The sequence below is a fragment of the Pavona decussata genome, unplaced genomic scaffold, assembly GCF_977016875.1.
Source record: "Pavona decussata unplaced genomic scaffold, jaPavDecu1.1 SCAFFOLD_94, whole genome shotgun sequence".
Lineage (NCBI taxonomy): Eukaryota > Metazoa > Cnidaria > Anthozoa > Scleractinia > Agariciidae > Pavona > Pavona decussata.
In genome coordinates, this window is record NW_028145511.1 from 387,670 (window position 1) to 408,176 (window position 20,507).

The window sequence follows — 20,507 nt, forward strand, 5'->3', positions numbered from 1 at the left end:
ATATCTATGTAAAGCGAAATTTATTAATTAAATCGTTATTTGAGTTGTAAATCAATCTCTTACACCCAAAAATAGAAAGCAACTTTTGAGAAACTTTTGGATTTTGGGGCAACTTTTGAGCAACTTTTAGAATTTTGGAGCAACTTTTGAGCAACTTTTTTGGCAAATTGGAGCAACTTTTTGAGAAAATTGGAGCAACTTAGGGACAGCCCTAAATCAAACCCAAGCCATGGCCACATGGCTGACTCACTTTGAGTATGAATATTCCCCGCTGTCTTTGTTTCATATTAGTCAGGGAGGCGAGTAGTCTCATCACAGCGCCGTGCCTGCTCCCCTTATGAAATCAATCAGTATTGTAAATGAATATGAAAGAAGCTGGAGATTTGGACCACCAACCCAGATGAATTAATGGCACAAGTCAGATGGACTGACAGATGTCAAAGTGCGTAAAATAGCGTTGTCGGTGTCCGAAAATGCAAGTGTTACGCGGGATTTCGCAAGTTTGCATGCATACATACAAGGTATTATCTCAAAAAAGGGAATATGTCCCCAGACCACCCTTGATGACCCGGTATCGCCGCAACTGGTGCGTAGGTGATATCATTGTCAACTTTCAAATTATGCCGACCATCTATCTAAAGTAACCTTTTCTTTTTCTTTCGGGTTATTCAATGGAATCAGTTGCTCAGTATTCATCTAGCTAGCCGAACGTGAACCATGGAACCATGGAACTACCGTGAGTAGTACTTCATGTTGGTAAAATCGCAATGCTTTACTTGTGAGCTCGGACGCATGAGGAATCTATATATTTATGTACAGCTACAAAATATTATTTCGTGTAGCTACAAACATTAAACAAAATTTGTAAAACAGAGCTGGAGGATTGAAGGAATAAAAAGCAAAGATTTTGTTTGCTGTAAAGTCGGGTCTAGAAGTTCTACGAGTAAATAGAAGACTTTGCTGACTCAAGCTTTTGAGGATGGAATTTAGTTAATTAAATGTTTTAAAAGCGATCCAGAAAATTTCATTAGAGAATTTTCAGTATGAGGCAATTCACACTCAAAAACGTTTAACTTAAACTTTGTGTCCGGACAAGAGCCCTATGCTGGCTCACATGACGCTGATAGGAGTAGCTTTGGTACAGAAAGAAAATAAATCACGCGGCGTCTTCACAAGAGCATGTCGGCTTTTGTACCCTGCACCTGTTTCAAAACTTGCAGCGATAAAAAAAATGCAATGCTATTTGAAATATGATGTCCATGAATTCAGCCTCCCCATCAGCAGCCTTTTTGTGTCCCAGTACCTGAAGAATCGGGCGTTTCAGTGGTATTGACACGACTCTCTTTGCCTTGTCCCGATATCGATCGTGAAATCTTCGCCCAGATCTCCGAGGTGGATATGGAGAGACACTACCCCCACCCAACCCCCATCCTCCGTGCTCGCGCACTCTATTCGTTCCCAGATCTCTTGTGCAAAACCAACGTGGACTTGCCTCTATCGATCGCACCAGTATCGATCCAAAGTACATACCGCGACACCTTGGACAAAAGGTAAGCTTTTTTCTTTATCACCAAGGCGCGTATTTCGACAAACCTGGTAGTATGTATATAAGCTTCTCGGTCAGTTATTGTTGAAGCGTAACTAAAGCCGGACTCTAGCAGCACTGCTGCAAACCAGATCAAACTAGGTCCTACAGCTCGCGCTCGCAGTCATGAAGATTTCGTACAGCAAAGATAAATCAAATTATGTCATATAAACTTTAAGGTAAAGTTATACTATTAACCTAAGTGGCCCACATGACTGGAGCTTTACAAACCCAAGTTTCCTTTGCAGTTTCTGTTGCATGAACCAACAAGAACTCCGTTTCGGTTTTGAAAGCGCCCGTCGTACCCCTCCCACAATTGCCTGATTGATGGGGGTGGAGGGTGAACAGTAAATTTCGAAGGGGCTTATTTTCGGAATTTGGCAGTATGTTGAATATGAACTCCAATGCATGGGCTATTTTACCTGGCATTCAGTAGCATCATTTGCTTTTCTCAGTTGCACATGTATTACCCTGCAGCAGGGGTTTCTCCACTGGACGCCACATATTTTGTCTCCCTTTTGTAGCCTAGCGTCCGGTGGAGAAACCACTGCTTGCAGGGTACCCATGCATTGACAATATACACATTTTCAGAGGGATTTTCTATTTAAAATTTAGCATTTATGGTGGATAGAAAAGCCATGACATGGGTTGCTTTACCAGGTATTCAGTAGAATTATTTGCTTAAAGGGGCAGTTTCATGGGAGATTGATGGGAGATATCATGATTTTCGGCCAAAATTCACTAACTTTAAACTTTGAACACTATGTTACTTAATTTCTCAATCGCTAATTTAAAGAAACATGACTAGTGATAATTTATAAGACTAAAGGTTGAATTAAAATATAGTACAACCGGCGATTTTTAGTGCGTTACAACAGCAAAATTTGAAAACGTCGTTTTCAAATTTGAACCCCTCTCTATCTTGGTCATCTGCTGGCGAAAATTTCCATGGATAGTTTCTTTGCATTCTGATAGCCTTTTAATGGAATTTTGCCATTATATCTTGGCTGCTATCACCTGAATAGCGTCTTTCCGATTTTCAATGTGTTACTAAAAATAGCGTGATACTGTCCCTTTAAGTCAGTTCCACATGTGTGGTATGTCAAAGATGTCAATGAATACCATAATGGTTGCATCCGGTTGTCTAAGTGCAATAAATATGTCTTAGGAACCACTACATGCTTAGGGACTAGTCACAAAAAGATGGCGTGACTTTGTTTTGCTGACTTTTTGTTACGTTACTGCTTGACATCATACTGCAAGTCCATCAAGTTGTTTTGTACTGAGCAAAACCAAGAAATCTGAGGAGGTAACAGACACAAAAATAAGGGAAAAAATGAAGAAGAAAAAGAAGGATATTGCTAGCAGCGTCATATATGTGCCAAATAATTTAAAACAATTTAGCGCATTGGATATGAGATGGTAGATAGCCAACAAGTGTAAGTGGAATAATTGTTTTATTAAATACAACCAAGAAATATTGCTAGATCTTGCTGATTTTTCTTTGCAAGAACAACCAGAAGACAATTTAATGGTCGCTATTTCTCGGGCTTGATAAAATGGCTGATACACCTTGGCCTGATCTAAGCCAGTTATTTTTTATCGGTATCTGATTGTGTTTAATGATGATGTAGTTTTTTAACCTAATGAAGAGTAATTATAGTGTTTTAATTAAATCCCTGGAATTGAATTATGCAATGATCCAGTTTGTAATAATAATAGCTATTTTATTGATTTGTTTTTGATGACAGGATTTGGAAAAATGAACATTTATACAACTCAGTTTGATCATCTGGAAAATGGACCGCAGAAAATTCATAGCTTGAGTGTGGGAGCCCCAAGTACTAATCTACGTCAGAAGTGTGCTGAGCTTGTTCAGAAAGCTACCCTTTCACTTCACAAATCAGAGCATTGTCCAAATGCATTCCAGTATGGAGCAAATCAAGGCTCAGCTGCATTCCGCACAGAGATGGCTAAGTTCCTGACTGAGCATTATGCTGACCCTGTCAATTATGAAGACCTGTGGGTAAATGCCGGTGCCTCGCAAGGGCTTGATTTCTTAGCTCACAGCCTTTTTCAACCCGGGGATGTAGTTTTCGTAGAGGAGCCGTCATACTTTATCGGTCTCAAGGCCTTGAGAGATGACCTTGGAATGAAGGTGGTCGGAGTACCATCGGATAATGATGGAATGATGGTCGATGAGCTTGAAAAGCTGATGATGAAACATTCCAGTGAACTGAAGCCAGGAACGAATAAGAAGCCTTACTCTGCAATGCTGTATTGTGTTCCTACTTTCAACAATCCAACTGGATCTTATCTTCCAGCAGAGAGATGTAAAAAGCTGATAAAGTTGCTCCGAGAACACAATGTGCTGGCGCTTTGCGATGATGTGTACAATTTGCTGTCATTCACTGATGGTGCACCACCCCCACAAAGGGTTTTTGCATTTGACAACAAATTGGATGCTGATTACAAAGGAAACGTGATCTCTAATGGGTCTTTTTCCAAACTTCTTGGGCCTGGCTTGCGTCTTGGATGGATGGAAGTCCCTGAAAGAGCAAGGCAGGTGATGGTTACAAGTGCTTATGCCCGAAGTGGAGGCTGTTTTAACCACTACATGTCATGCGTTATCTCTGTTGCATTACGAGAGGGCTTATTGAAAGAGCACTTGTTGATGGCTCAGAAAGTTTATCGTTCCCAGTGTGACGCATTATGTGATGCCCTTGATAAGCACATGCCTGGTCAGTTTTCATATCAGAAGCCTAAAGGTGGATATTTTGTTTGGGTGACCTTTCCACCGGAAGTTGATTGTGACAAATTGTTTGACACATGTAAGAAAAAATATTTGGTTGAGTTTAACTATGGTTCACGCTTTTGTGCTACTCCTGGAAAGTTTAAAAATTGCTTGCGATTGAGTTTTGCATTCAACGAGCCCAACATTCTTGAGCACTGTGTGAAGCAAATTGCAATAGCATTGAAAGAATCTTTTGGTCATGAGTAACCCTTAAGTTTCACAGGAAAGACCTTTCAGGTATTTATAAGTTTGCAATTGTGATGCTACAATAGTGGGTATTTTTGCATTGTCATCGTAATGAAATAATTGGTTATTATTGGGTCAAGATGGGCAATATTAATACATTTCCTAACAGTTAGGAATATATATATAAGTGTTAAAGGACATTTGTCACCAGGATGATGTCACTTCAAAAACTCAAAAATGCTTTTCTATGAACAGAAACCTCAAAATAGTGTTTCAGTTTTTTCTTAAAAATTTATACCATCTTAGTATAAAAAAAATTATTTGTTATGTAAAGTGTCTTTTCCCATTATTTAGATTATTAAAAGGACTGGACATACATTCAAAAAATTCAAAATGCTGTAATGTAAAGAAAAATTTGTAGCTTGATTTGTACTGTCAATGAACTAGGGAATTGTTTACGGGAACTCTGAAACCCTTCTGGCGATGTTTAACACTGATATGTACAGTAAATTTTAAAAGTCCATTCAATTTCAAAGATACTGGTCTTGTGTCATGAAGATTGACTGTAAAAGTGTGACATTAAAATTAAGGAATTAGGGAAGTGGTCAAAACTACTATACTTAACAGGACCCACCAAACTACAAAATAGATGGTGGTCTCTGCCTGCACCCCATTCCTTAACCTCAAAAGATGGCATTTATTGCATAGCCACCCATCTATCCATCAGTAAAATATGACAATGAGATTCAAACCTCGCTTTTCTTGTTTATCATGCAATGCCGACTCTTGCTAGCGGAATATTCCTGTGTCAACTCAAATTGTAAGGCCAATGAAATTTTGTCGGAAATGTTCATGAAACAGGTGGCGTCTTCAATACCCCCCCCCCCCCCCCCCTTAACACCAGACAAGGTGGGTCCTGTTTGAATAAACTTGTCATGACCAGTTCCCTCATCAAAATGTTTTGTTCCCATAACATAATAAACATCACTTCATTTTCTGTATGTTGGAAATGTGTACTTATAATAAATCAGATGAAGTCTTGTCTTACATGGACATTGGGGAGGAAAGATTGCGTGACAAGGCAAAACAGCGTCTGCGAGGGAGACTATGTCTTACATTGTTCCACAAAAAAGGGTTATTTGCAGAGGTTTTGTGTGTACATGGTTTCTATTTTTTCCCCTTGAAAATGTGATAAACATGATCTGTTTTCAACATACCATATAAACACAGCCATTGTTAAAGGAAGACAACAGGAGCAGGGATGGGAGGATGGGGGAGTAGGGCAGGCAAAAGCAAAAGGGTTTATGGCGGGCCGAAGCAGAGATGGGATGGGAGGATGGGGGAGTAGGGCAGGCAAAAGCAAAACCAAAAAATGTCAGAGAAAAATGTCAGAGAAAATGAAGAGCTCAAGTTTTTTTTTTTGTTCACTAATACTATTTTGTCATTTCCAAGTTGACTTTTTTTCCATGAAAAGACAAGGATTTAGTTGATGATGGGCAGCTCAAGATTTGACCAAAATCATTGAAACAAGTTGTAAATTTATTATAGAAACAGGAACAATGGGCTCCTGACAGAAACTTCCTAGACTTTCTCAAAGTTGCTCGCTCGCTTCTCATTTAATGGACCACGCTTCGCGCTCTTTGAGAGTTGTTCCAATTCATGGCAAGGAAAATGGTGAACCTGATCAGATCAGGGAGGCGATGCCCCTTAAAATGAGGAAGTCTTTTGTAATTCCATCATAGTACTCTCATGGAAGGTCATTGGAATTATGAGGGGCTTGGGAGGGTATCAAAACCCCTTTTTAGAGAGAGATGAGAAACTAACTTGAATATCCAGGGGGGGGGGGGGGGGTCCAAACCAAACAATCCCTTCATGGGTGGGGTGTATGAATATTTTTGGAGAAGGAAATATTAGCTTTAGTCTGCACAATCTTTAATAGACCTGGGATATTTGACCTTCTTTCAATTCCTCTCTGGGCAATACACAAATGAATTGACCATCAAAATGACAAAATCATTGCACACTCAAAGTAGAGGAGAATACAGATCACTAAAGCAAATGGTTCTCACCTGCAATGTGTACTAGCATTTTTTTTACCCAAACTGACGTAGGTGCTTTAAGCCCCGTTTATATGGAGAAAAGTTGTCCCGGAAAAGAGGGTCACCCTCCCAGCCGAGTCAACTTCAGCAAGCATTTATATGAGAAAAAAGTTGACCCCTCTGCACGAGCCAACAGCACTCGCGCATGCTCAGATTGTCTCACCTAGACGGAGTTGTCCCGGCTGGGCGAGCCAAAGTGTTTATATGAGAAGTTGGCCCGGCTAGACAGGTCACCCTTTCAGCCGAGCCAACTTTTTGTTTCACATGTAAAAGTTTGCCAAGTTTTGTAAGGAAATGTAGGAAAAGTTGTCTCACCCAGGGTAGCTCGGGTAGGCGAGTGACCCTTCTACCAGGGACAACTTTTCTCCATGTAAACGGGGCCTTAGTAGGTTAATGCATCTGATAAGCGATTCCAAATGATGTAAACTTTCGTGCAACATCACCATTCAAGGAAAAATATCGACATATTTTATTTTCCAAGCCCTAAAATTATTATAATCAGGAGACGTGTACGTTGCATAAAAAAAATCTATAACCCTATTAAAACCGTCAAAACGGAATACAATATATTAAAATTTTCCTTTCTCTCAAAATATAAAGACCATGTAAAAAAAACTGGATCAGAATTAACAAATATTTAGCGAGCCGAAACTCAAACAATCAGCGAGTTCAAAAATGCAGCAGTACGTGACAATTTGCAAAGTTTTCGGCTGTGCACAGATGTACAGAAGGGAAGCGTTAGTGAAAGAAATAAACTTCAAACAACTACGATATAAATATCCGGAAAAAAGTTCTCAAACTACCTACTCGAAGTTCCAAATTTTGCTTTGTTTACATTACAATGTTCTGTAGCAACGGATTAACAGCGTTGAATGTCATTATCTGCCTTTGTCGGCATCCGAGAAGTCTTTGTCGGATTCCAAATCTTCTTCATACGGCTCTCCCATCCCGGAATGATCCATTAAATCAGTGAGTCCCTTCTCTAGCTCGTCGAGTTTCTTGCCGGTTTCGGTCATCCTTTTAACGATCGTCTCTTCGACATTTTGAAACTTCTCTTGCATATTCTGAAGCGTCGTTTGCACAAATTGCATGAGTTCGGGAACGTTGGTTGGATGTTCCATTCCGTCCTGCATAAAGATGACACGACAAAGGGTTTAAATTTACAGACGATTTTAAACTTATTTGGATGATGAAGGCTTACCAAGTCTCGGTGTGCTTCAAGACGTTAGTTATAACTCCTGTCCTTCGTAACTTGAAAGTCTTCGCGTTCTTGTGAAGCGAAAAGATGGCTGCAGAGTTGTTAAAAAGGTTCGCGTCGGGCCTCCGAGTTCAAGTGGTCGATAAAATAGACCAATGAGAAGCGAGAACGCGAAATAAACATTTATTTCTGTCAGCCAATCAGCAGTTTAGTTTCCGACAATTCTGATCAAAAGTAATAAGTTGTTACAGTATTTTGTATTTTTAAAACATTCTTCTAAAATCCATTTGAAATGCTAACAAACAAATGTGTTATAATGATATTTGCAGCTTTATGAATTTGAGATTATCAAAGTATGAGGCATGATGAAATGATGACACTGATGAAAACCTTTATTTCGAACGTTCCATTTTAAGGAACTTATCATTTCCTTTGTTAGAGTTGTATTCTAAAACTTTTTTTTTATATAGCATCCTAAAATATATATTTTTGCCATCTATTGCTTGCACGATCGTCCTAAAGCGATATGCTAATGACAAAACCTCCCCTCGCGTACCCCCAGCCTCAACTCAATGGTCTTTTCAAAACGAGGTTGTCCCAGATAGCGTCCGTTGTTGCCACGCAACTCAACCGGAGCTAAATATTGCGCCCGCCATTTTGGAAACTTCATTGACACCCAGACGACGAGGACCGTAAGTGTAGAGCCGTTTTTCAGCGATCCTTATAATGTGATGGCATCTTTACATTCAGATAGATCAGATCATTTCCCCAAAATTCCAAAACAAAGACTCGTGGAAGCCAAACCAGGTTCACAATTAACTTATCTTGAGGATTCTGGAGTTGATGTTCGAGAACTTTGGAGGGACCATGGCAATGAAAGACAACTTTACAGAAATTCGCCACCTATGATTATTGGGCAAAGGAAATCCAGCAGTCAGAACAGTTCACGGACAAGCTCTCCTGTGCAAAGACGAAATGAGGTTAGTCGTAAGGTATTGTTTATGAAAATTTCTTATACAACTCACCCGGTTGAAATATTAATTAGCTACTCATTCGAAACATATATTTAGGGGAAGTTTACGTTGTTGAGATTAATTAGAGGTTCGAATTTGTTATTTCCGTTCTAACTAATGAAAATTGCTCATTAACACCGAAAATAAATTGCTTTTTAGGGATAAGAATATTTTTATCTACACGTTGATTGAAAGTCGGTTGGTTTATAAGGCAAAAAGCGATCGCTAATTTGCGTTATATATCAGATGTATTGCGAATGTACTCGCTATTTTGCAAGAGAATAGCTAAAACAAGAACCTTTAATTTTTCTGAATGCTTTCAAGATTTTTGACAGCTAAACTATTGAAATGTACTGTACGTTTAAGCTTATAAAGCAACTTTAATACATAAGTTTAACTCACCTAGTTAATAATAGAAAGTTCTTCATGTTTATAAATGATTTTAAACCTCAGTATGTTGTTAATTGAATTGTCAACAGAAAAAGCTTTTTTTCTTTTCACAGTTGATCTCATTTTATCGTATTAGCTCCCTAATGTTTGCCGTAACTTTTATCCTTTCAGCTGTGAACAAACTGCTTTCCTCTGTAATTAACTAATTAATTATTGAAACTGTTGAAACCATCCATGAACAGAGAAGTTTCTCTAGCAACCGAATACTGCAAACAATGTCAGAAGATATTGTTTGTATAATTTTTTGGAACTTGTTTACTTTGGTTAAAACTTCAAGTATGCTTTTACCATAACTTTACATATTTTATTTTCAGTTTTGTGTTTCTGTAGGTCAAGGGCTTTTTTTTTAATAAAAATTCAGAATTTTACAGTGGTTGTCCATTGTTAATCTCTGTGTATATATACTAGTTATGCAATGCTTTCAAGTGGTATACCATGAATATCCCACAAGTGACTTGATTTTTCTTAGTTGTATACAAAGAAAAATCAAGTCACGAGTGGGATATTCACGGTATACCATGAGAAAGCAATTGCATTAAACTAATTATCCCATGCCACTCATTGGATTAACACCAAACGTTACTCTTTAATGCTTTAACAGCAAATACAATCATTGAAAAAATATTCAACAGACTGGCAACGTTTCTTGAAAGTACCTGTATAATTTTGACAAAAAATTTAAAAAGATAAATAGGTACTGCTCATTAAATGTATAAAAGCCTTTCAACAAAAGGTAAGAATTATTCAAAAATTGTAGGCCGCGAGGAACGCCAGGATTTTTTCGTGGAATACTACCTGTTGCATACCGCAGAATATGCAACAGGTTTCTGGCTTTCTTATTGGCTCTATTCTCATGGAAAATTGGGATAAATAGCTGTATTGTTTTAAAATATACATATATGGCTGAAGATTGAGAGATACAGAGAGTAACTTCTCTCTGTGACAATAAAGTGCACTGCTCCAAATCAAAACTTTCATCTAAGCATGTTGAGGTTTTACATTCCACTGTGTTCATTTACCATTTAACTGTTTTATCTGCGCAGAAGTTCTGACAATATGTATGGTAGTTGATGTCAAATGTTTTTATATCTCAGGCTGAGCCAAGTGCCATTGCCTGTCGCAGTCCTTCCATTTCCTTGGAACTTGGTTCATCTTTAGATGAAAGTCAACTATTGAGAGATAAAATAGCAAGACTTCAACAAGAAAGGGAACACCTTAGTACACAGGTAAAAGAATTAGAGAATAGCACATGGTACTTGCACAGCAAGTTATGATTAATTTCAAATCAACATATTACGTATTAAATGAAAATAGTAATTGTTATAATCATTGTGTTGAATTGTGATTCATGTGCTAGACTTTGTAGTGAGGATGAGAATTTAAACGCATTTCCTTGCACCCATTCTAAGTGTTTTTTTTTTTATATACAGCCTTGAGACTATTTGCCACAAGTTGACTTCCATGACCAGTGTAGAAAATTAATACAAGCCAAGGGCAAAAGACTCACAGGACGAGTGACAAAGTTGCACAAAGTCAGCCTGACTGGAAATATAATATTTTAGACTTGTCTTTATTAGTAACTAATTCTTAGGCCTAAAGTATCTGAAGGGGCAATTTACTGGCCTGGGTTCTTATTTGTGATCAGAAGCCAATTGGAATAAACTTTGTTAACACATTTGTATTAACTGTGGATCAAAATAATGTGAATGCCATTTTTTTTACACAGTTATCACACTACAGACAAGCTGCAGAAACTGCTCAAACAGATCTTGCAGCTGAGAAGGTAGTTTCCTCTGGCTTACAACAAGAGGTATGAGTCAGTAATTTGTTATTGTATTTTGTAATTCTTTGTGCAGTCTGTCTTACTTTATAATTTAATTAAACATGATAATTACTTATTAACTTACACGTATTAATATTTTTTTTTTGTAGCTAAGAGATATTCAACACAGAATTTCTGAAAAGGATCAGCAAATGATTGAATTTAAGGTAGGTATGGGAATTAATACAACCTTTAACCGGTACTAAAATCAGTGTTTAATGTTAAGGTTGAATTTGAAATAAATATACCAGTTACCATATTGATCAAGTTTCATTTCTTTTATTACAACTGCAGTGTGAAATAGAAAGCAACAAACAAAATGCAGCGCGGCAAACAGCCCTGGTGCAGTCACTCCGCGATAGAATACGAGAAGCCGAGGATGAAGCTGTTGAAAAGGAGAACTTTGCCAATCGTAGCGATGTCACTATTTCGTCGTTAAGAAAGGAGATGCAAACTCAGCAAGATCGCCTTCAACAAGTGGAATCATCTCTCAAACATCACATCACTGCCGAGGAGGAAGCTGCCAGTCGAGCTGCGAAGTGGGAGAGTAAGGTATGCTGGTAATTAGACAGAATTAAACTTCACTCTGTAATTTGTATGTTTGTTTTAAAGTTTAATTATAATTTCTGTTTACTAATGGTAAAAAGTAATGGAAAAAAATTCCGAATGATGTTTCGATCGTTCTTCAGTCATTATCAACTTCAGTGTTCAGAATAAAAATTAACATAATATTATATAATAAATTGTAGAAAGAGAGAGAGGCAATGATGTTAAAAGTGTAAAAATATGTAGAAAGTATGGATAAAAAGTTTTTTTTAGAAAACAATAACAAAAGGCATGCAAAAAACAATTAATAAGTTAAAAACTTTAGCACAAATTGAATCCGACTGTTTATTGAGACTTAAGGTCTCATTTCATCTTGCTTGTCTTTTACTGAAACGACCATTTGCAAATAATGTTGTTGTTTTTTTTGTGCACAGTAACATGAATATTATTTTTTATTTTGTCTTTTACAGTATGGCGAGATGAGATCCCAGCTGATCAAAGCTCTGCAGTTGGATCCATCTGAAGCTGTGTCTGGATCTGTACAATCATTTATCGGAAGGGTGAGTTTCTGACTTATGAGGAGTCAATAATAATTTATTAAGACATCTTCATCAACTCCCATAAGTCATCTTTCAAAAAGCATCTTCATCAATACCATATACATGACATTAATTAGCTCTTTATATTTTATATCTATCTTCATATACATATTTTCTTTTCTTTGAGCTGAAGCATCCTAATGAATCATGGATCTACCATTAACTGAATGATTATAAGATAAATGTTTCTCCTGTCAATTAATTCCTTACATTTTATGAGTTAAGAATAAGAGGGATAACTTACAAATGGTGATTCAAAATCTTCAAGAACTTTGAGAATGATCAACATTAAACGTTTTGCTGCCACAAAGAGAAATTGATCACCTTTTCAAACTTTGCTGTCTATGTTGCTACAACTGCTTATTAAAGCCATCCGTGCACATGCAGATGGCAAGTGAAGTACAACATATTGCGCTCTCTGCAAACATACAATAGTATACTCTCATGAGTGTTTGATAAATTTTAATATTTTCTTTTTATTTTATTTTATTTTAGATTGCAGAAATAGCTAGAGAAAGGAACGGCTTAAAAGAAAAAGCAAATACGTTGTCTCGCAACTTGCATGAAAGCAATCTGGAGTCTAAAGCAAGCAGGTGTGATATTAACTCAACTGGTTTCAAGAGCCTATAAAGTAAAAATTAACTTAATTAATGCTTATTTGAAAGGTCTTTCAAAGAGAACGAGAGTGGCATTTTCTTTTTTTTTTTTTTTTTAATATCTTCTCTTGCTCCAAGTTTTTGTTCAAAAATTGATGATGTCACAAATCGTTTCAGTAAACAGTTAAATCACAAAGTGGAGTATCCGGAGAAATTAAACCTCAGAGCAAGGAAGAGAACCAACAACAAACTCAACCCACATATGATGCCGATCAGACTGGGAGTCAAACCCAGGCCACATTGGTGGGAAGCAAGTGCTCTCACCACTGCGCTATCCCTGCTCCCTCAAATAGGAATTAGCTAACTCAGATGTAATTTTTTTCCTTTTTGATTAGGGAAACCATTATGAGATTGGTATCAGAGGTTGGACAGGAGAAGAAATCTGCTGGTCAGAGCCAAGAAACAATAAACGGCTTGACACGGGAACGAGACGCCTTGCAACAGAAAATAAGGGAAATGGAGATAGAAAGTGATCGGTTGAAACACCAGCTGGCTGCCAGTCAAGATGCATGGGGAGCAGCAAAGAAACAGCTTGACGAAAAGCAGAACAGGTAGGCCCACTTACTTCATTCAACTTATACTTAACACACACCTTGCACCTATTGGCACCTGCTCAATTATGAATGGTAAACTTAACAATTTCATCCATGAACTCAAAAGTTAGAGCCACCTTGTATGTAGCATATTAAGAGCACCACAAGAAAGTACTGCTCTTTAGCTTTTATGTGAATGGTCACACTTCAGGATTTTAGTCCACAGACTCAAAAGCTAGAACCACTTTGAACAGCATAATAAACAGCACTACAGGAAAGTACTGCTCAGCAGCTTTCATTTGAATGGTCACAATTTAGGATTTCATCCACAGACTCAAAAGTTAGAACCACCTCGTACAGCATAATAAACAGCACCAGAGGAAAGTACTGCTCAGTAGCTTTTATTTGAATGGTCACACTTCAGAATTGTTTCACAGAACCACCATATGGGGCATAATCAACAACTTTTATTTGAATGTCATTCTTTGTGTTAATTGCAGACTTCAAGAAATGGAACAAACGCTTCATACCAGTGAATACACAGGACAGTCAGCCCAATCTAGGGTGTGTAACATTTTTCATCCTGTGAAAGAGATGTGATGTTATGTTTTAAGCCTAGTGAATAAATAATAGATGTATGTTTTTTCTATCAGTGACACAACATACTCAGAAAAAGAAAATCCAAGTTCTCCCAACAGAAGTAAAACCTATCACTGTATAAGGTAATAGGTTAGACTCTTTTTGAGAGAAAGTTCTCGTATTTTCTTTTTCCAAGTATGCCTTCACTGTGTCGATATTTGACTGAAAAAAATGCACCTATTCTATAATTTTTTAATCCAATTTCAATATTTTTAGCTTAAATAATAACAATAATAATTCAAACTTATTTATACATGATTGCTGCATCAGTTTTAAGAAGAAAACTGCTCTCAATGCAGGTCCTGTTAAAAGAAAAAAATAAAAGGAGACCACAAATATGCTAGTCCAGTAAAATTAAAAGGAAGTTTCAAACAGTTATAAATTCTAAGAATTGTTAAAAATGTTTACACCTTTGTAGAAAAAAGCGCGCTTGGTGCAGTCTAAATTAACTTTTTCCAAAATAAGGTCATCATTTAATATTAATTTTCTAGTTTTGTAGTGGTGAATGTCATGGTTTCTCACATTAAAATAATTAAGAAGGTATCTGGCTTGAGTTTTTAAAGTTTTAGGTTGATGAATGATTAGTTTTGTCTCTCATTGCAGTTACATAACTTCAAGCGTCACTTAGCTCAGTTGATTGGAGAGTTAGATGACTCCGTAGCAGCAGAGGAAGACACCGTTATTTCCAAAGTTAAGAATATCACCAGAGACTACAGAGATGTCAAAGCGGTAGGTGATTTTTATCATAATTATTAGCATAACATAACATAATATTTATTCAAGGTGAGGAAAATAAAATTATAAAACATCTTGAAAAGGAAAACTAGTCAAAAGGTACTTGGTACTTGTTATAATGTATGGTGAATGATGTCCATAATGCGTGGTTCAATTCTACCTGTTACCATTCCCCCCCCCCCCCCCCCGGGCTCAGCCCCGGGAAAACCCAGCCCGTCTGGCCCGGGGGTCGGGAATGTCCTCAAGCGGTCTTGCCCGGGGGTAGGGGGGCGGGGCAAATCGAAACAACTACTCGCGCAAGGACTTATGGGGTGATACAATGGCGGCTACTGGAGCCACGCGGAAAAGGCCACGTTTTTCGTTTTTTACATTTCGTAAATTTGCAGTCAGAGAGCTGACGTAGACCTGATGAAAGAAAACAAAAAGTAATTAAGTTCAAAAGATAAGAGAGGAAAGGATTTCCTCCAGAAGAAAAATTAACAATGGTTTTGTTTTAATGGAATTCACCCGCTTCAGCTTGTTTCAGGCGCAGTTTTAATGTTGTAAATATACTGAGTTAAACGTTTTGATCTTCTTGTAGAAAAGCAATTTATTTGCACTGAAAATTCAAAAGACCTTATTCCATGTTGTTTCTAGGAATTTAAGAGTTGTTTTGTACAGATACATTTCAATTTTCGAGGCAGTTTGGTTGAAACGCCCTCCTGGTGTATTAGTGTGTGTGTCGAGTTTTATAATATTCGCTTTACTTCGGAAGGGAGTTAATTGTTCTAAAAGTTTAGGATTTTTCAGATTCCTGGTTTTGTTTAAATAAAAAAAATAAATCATCAAAACGAAGCAGTTTATTTTTAGTCCATGTCATGAGTCCCGGGGGTGGGGAATTGTCTCTTTCTGTGTGCCTGGGGGTGGGGAATAGGACGTCAAGTACACAAATGCCCGGGGGTGTGCCCGGGGGGGGGATGGCAACAGGTAGAATTGAACCACGTATTAGGAGCTCAAAGAATTGACATTATACATGTACACCCTACACGGCAGACGACAAACGTGAGATTCGCGTTTATGTTTTCTTGAAAAAATTGGTACATAGATGAGAATAGTGTAAAATAAATCTGGGCTTTTGATGCGGACGCAAAACTACTGAATTTTACTGAGAAGCTGAAAACAGTGAGCGGCAAGCCAAATATAGGGTAAACATGGTCACGTGGTCATTTCTACCATTTGCCGTACGCGTAGTTCTAATTCTCTCTATTGCTGGGGGACCATGCGGCAATTATTTACATGCTATCTCACTTGTTTACTTGTTCCTGTGCTCAGAGAGAGGAATCATTGAGGATCCAGCTGAAGAACCTATCAGATGAGCTAGAAAGTCAAAGGAACCTTCACCACACCACGGTAAAACGAGCCAACGAGGCAGAGACCCATCTAAAAGAGAACCAAGAACGTGTCACGGGCCTTGAAGGGGAACTTCTCACGTCTGATGTTGAAAGAGACCAGCTGAAGGATGATAAGAGAAAGGTAAGGTTTCTGTTTCAAAGAACTGCACGATGAGAGCTAAAGCTGTTCTACACTGCGAGCAGTCTCTTTTTTGCTCGAAAATCCGCGGGAAGAACGCGATCAACTGAGCAAGCACGAAATTCGAACCGCGAGCGGCAAAGCCACGAGCAGCGTGCGCCCTCGCTCTCCTCGCGGCTTCGCCGCTCGCGTGCGCAACTCGCCCCTCGCCAAATATCGTGCTTGTTTTTCTCCTGCGGATTTTTGAGCAAACGAGAACTGCTCGCAGTCTAAGGCTGTTCAAAAAGTTTGTGCGGGGCAATGGAACTGCAAGTTTGTTCACGGAGTCTCTCAACAAGTGCTCCACTTTTTGTGGCATTTTAAGTTGACGCTGATAGAGCTTCCACTATATTTTTAGTTTACTACCTGGTTTCTCATTCTTAAATGTGGTATGTTTGTTTTTGTTTTAGTTCGTCATCTTCTGCGAGAAGTTAGCTCGTGTCATGAAACTCAATGAAATAGCCGATGATGTTGGTTTGGATGTGAACGGGGACGCCTTGTTGGCGAGAGGAGAGCAGCTTGTGAAGCTCGAGGTACAACGTTTTCTTTAACTAGCTCCATCTGTATGTTTTATTAACCTGTGTGGCAGGAAATAGTCACACGCGCGAAGCGAGGGTGCGCTCTCTCGCTTCGCGCGCGCGCCCTGCCACGCAGGCAAGATAAAATGGCCAGTTTACGTAGGTTTTTCGTCATTTGTCTTCGGCTGTTGCGGATTGAACTGCTTGTTAACTGATACCTTTTTTCTTCCTTGCAGACTGATGCATTAGACGACAGAAAAACCACAATTTATAACCTTCAGAGACGAGTGAAGTGGTCCAAACAGCAAATCGAGAGTAAAGACTTGCACCTTGGTCTGCTGAAAAAGAAAGTGGCGGAGCTCGAAGGACTTTTACGTGAAAAAGGACGAGTTGAAGTCGAGAGAGATGAGAATTCACTCAGATACAAGAAACTTGTCAAACACAACGATAAACTGCAGCGGGAACTACTGGATTATAAACAGCAAATTACTAATTTGAAGGCGAAATTACTGGAGGCAAGCGAACTCAGAGTAAGTCGCTGTAACCTCGGAATTTACTGAACGACTTGGATAGAGAAAAAGATCTACACTTTTGGGATAAGTTTCAAATAAAATTTGTTTACTACACAATTCGAAGGAATTTGTGGCTGTAAGAGGGAAAGCTTGAATTTTTCCAGTAGGCCTGCACCTTTCAAGAGCTGTATTCTTACTGGACGCTGATAACTGTAGCTGCATTGTTTTTTAGGGTTGGGAACATTGTTCTGTTGTTCGTTCTTTTGTTTTCTCGACCAACCATGTAAGACGTTGCAAATGGTGCAGGTCGCTCCAATTTATCTCAGTACAAAGGGCAAAATTCTTATAGTATTTCGATTGTCCATTCAGAATCAGATGATAACTGCCAGGAGCCTCACTCATGTTCACTCTCTGCATTGAGCTGGTTTCCTGGAAGCAATGCTCAAATCAAGTTCTGACTGGATATTTTTCTTAAATCAGTATTTTCGTTAGGTGCCCTGGAAAACTTCCTTGAGTTTTGTTTCTCTTTGGTATACTTAACGGAGATTGTTGTCTTAATTTCGCTCTTAGGTTAGAACTCTTGAGCAAGGAAAGACGATTGAAGAACTTGAAAATGCGGTCAACAAACTTGCCAAGAGTAAACACAAAACAAGCGCTGAATTGCACGACTTAAAGAATGAGCTTGAAATGACAGAAACACAGGCTCGGGAGAAGAAAGCGAAAACTTCTCAAACATTACAGCAAATTAACAGCGAACTACAAACAACTAAACAAGCACTGGAGGAGAGCAGAGTCCGAGAAAAGCAGGTTCGTAGACTCTATAGAGCGGTCGATAACTGTAGTACACGTTTGCATGTATTCGGTTGGCACACGTTGCGTTTTTGTAGTGTTTAGTACAGTTTGTGTGTTGCCCGTGCTAAGCACTCTGTGCATTTTCCCGCGTTTCGCACCGGCCGCGCGTTTTTCTTACGCTTTGTTCAAGTTGTTTGTTTTCCCGCGTTTGGCACCGGCCGCGCGTTTTTCTTACCCTTGGTTCTAGTTGTTTGTTTTCACGCGTTTCTCGCACGTTTGGTTGTAGTTGTTTGCTTTCCCGCGTTTGGCACCGGCCGCGCGTTTTCCTTACGCTTGGTTCTAATTGTTTGTTTTCCCGCGTTTCGCACCGGCCGCACGTTTTTTGTACGTTTGGTTCTAGTTGTTTGTTTTCCCGCGCATAGCTCAGGTTGTATGTTTTCCCGCGTTTGGCTCCGGCTACACGTTTTTCTTACGCTTGGTTCTTGTTGCTTGTTTTCCCGCTCAGCTCAGGTTGTTTGTTTTCCTGCGCTTGCTACCAGTTAGACGTCTTTGCTTCTAGATCTACTTGGTTCATTGCGACTCTTGCGTTTTAGTGATCTTCCAGAAGTGATTGTCTCCACTTTCAAAACAGAGTTTTCACAATATAAAGTAATTTTTATCTCTTATTTTATTTCAGCTGTTGGATTTCCGTCAAGTGTTAGCACGCCTTCTTGGCCTCGATATCAACACACTCTCGGTCCCAGACTACGAGATCATCTCACGGTTGGAGCGCCTCGTTCAGGCGCATCACGCGCACTCTATCACCACGCACAGCCTGGAGGCTAGTCTCCATGACATGGAGAACGGATTCCGCGCGGGCTACGACGACGCAGTAGCTATTCTTAGAACACCATCACCCGTGAAAGCTTCGTAACGCGAGTGTTAAATATGTATATAGGAGCATCTACACAAAATACATTTATACGCGAGTTTGCAAGCGTCACTTATTCGTTCTTGGGATACAAATTTCACATGATAAAGAAACATTATAGCTAAAGAGAAAATATAAATTTAGTTCTCCTGTAATGGAGATTTATGAATAGGACTACGTTTATTTACGTGCTAAAGACGACCAACTCGTTCCAAGGGTTGCTCAAAGGAACCTTACGAAGGGTTAGCCGAGAAACACTAGTCAGTGCGACCACTCGAGATTTTAATGATATGTTGTGGTAAAACCTTTCTACTGAACTAGAAAATTAAGGGGACTTCTCTTTCTAATTCATGGGTGTAGCCTGAATAAGCTAAGGTTGCGATTGTTCAGATTTCTAGGTTTTATAAAACATTTGTATTTCTCGCACCTAAAGAAATTATAGTTGTTGTCAAATACCCAGTGACCAACTGCCGACCGAGGAATCTGAAGACTCGGTCGGGTGGCACTCGGAGGAACTGGGCCCAAGTTATCAGACGGTGCGATCTTTCACCTATTGTAACTTTCTTAAGGTTCGAAAAATTGCAAACAATTTCTCCGTCTAACCAGACTCTTATAATAGCAACAATAATGAATAAACACAACTGGAGCAAAATGTTTTTAAAATGTATACTCACCAACATTAACAATGGATTCAAAAATATGCTATCGATGTAAATAGGGGGCAATAATTGATAATAGTTTGGGGACTTTTATCTGTCTTCGGTTTTGTTAACGAGTCTCAAAGTTTCATCATTTGTATGAATGATACCAAGCGTTGCTTTCGTACTAACAATAATTATAGACGTGGTTTGTCAGTATTTGTTGAAGGAAAGTTAAGATTTCGTGTTGAGAAATTTAGATTCGATTTCTTATTTATGTAGGCATAAAGATAAATAAGTTGTAGGCTAGCTAAGCGTTAGCTTCGAATAGGTATCGTAGACGAAAGTACTGGGTTATGTAGACTAGATGTTTTTTATTTTACTGTTTCTGTTTGCATTATTAATTTTCAAGATGTTTAGATTATGACAAAGTCAAGTTTTAATTATTTGTAAATAAATATAAAATCTCATACAACGCATGACACCTGTGATGGTCAAAGATAAGAGCATGTTTATATCGATGCTGTCAGTATTTCTGTGAAGACTTATTTCTTAACGTAAGATAATTTTGAATTCGTTTCAGTGATACTCTCGTACGCAGTGTAAAATTCCAACGTCTGTTAAACCTCGAGTGCACTCTCTGCAGTGGGAGAGAAGGGGAATCGCGCGCGCGCGCGAAGGGAGCGAGGGAACCTTTCTTTCCCCTCGCACGCACGCTCGATTCCCCTCCTCTC

General features: G+C 38.7%; 3 protein-coding genes across 3 annotated transcripts; 2 read left to right on the forward strand and 1 right to left on the reverse strand.

Annotated features, from left to right (window-relative positions):
* The first annotated feature begins 1,477 nt into the window (after window positions 1-1,477).
* On the forward strand, window positions 1,478-5,612 carry LOC146473211 (uncharacterized). Its single transcript, XM_085118655.1, has 2 exons — window positions 1,478-1,550; window positions 3,337-5,612. The coding sequence occupies exon 2, from the start codon at window positions 3,348-3,350 to the stop codon at window positions 4,584-4,586; it is 1,239 nt and encodes a 412-aa protein (XP_084974781.1). The 5' UTR covers window positions 1,478-1,550; window positions 3,337-3,347; the 3' UTR covers window positions 4,587-5,612.
* Window positions 5,613-7,109: 1,497 nt separating this feature from the next.
* Window positions 7,110-7,785, reverse strand: LOC146473212 (uncharacterized). The gene has a single exon (XM_085118656.1). The coding sequence runs from the start codon at window positions 7,783-7,785 to the stop codon at window positions 7,543-7,545; it is 243 nt and encodes an 80-aa protein (XP_084974782.1). The 3' UTR covers window positions 7,110-7,542.
* A 714-nt stretch (window positions 7,786-8,499) lies between these two features.
* On the forward strand, window positions 8,500-20,248 carry LOC146473213 (coiled-coil domain-containing protein 170-like). The gene is made up of 15 exons (XM_085118447.1): window positions 8,500-8,842; window positions 10,420-10,551; window positions 11,052-11,135; window positions 11,258-11,314; window positions 11,442-11,699; window positions 12,164-12,253; window positions 12,788-12,885; window positions 13,284-13,499; window positions 13,982-14,045; window positions 14,724-14,849; window positions 16,167-16,367; window positions 16,814-16,936; window positions 17,158-17,451; window positions 18,004-18,240; window positions 18,902-20,248. Exons 1-15 carry the CDS (start codon window positions 8,594-8,596, stop codon window positions 19,136-19,138), a joined length of 2,466 nt encoding a protein of 821 aa, XP_084974573.1. The 5' UTR covers window positions 8,500-8,593; the 3' UTR covers window positions 19,139-20,248.
* Window positions 20,249-20,507: the final 259 nt, after the last annotated feature.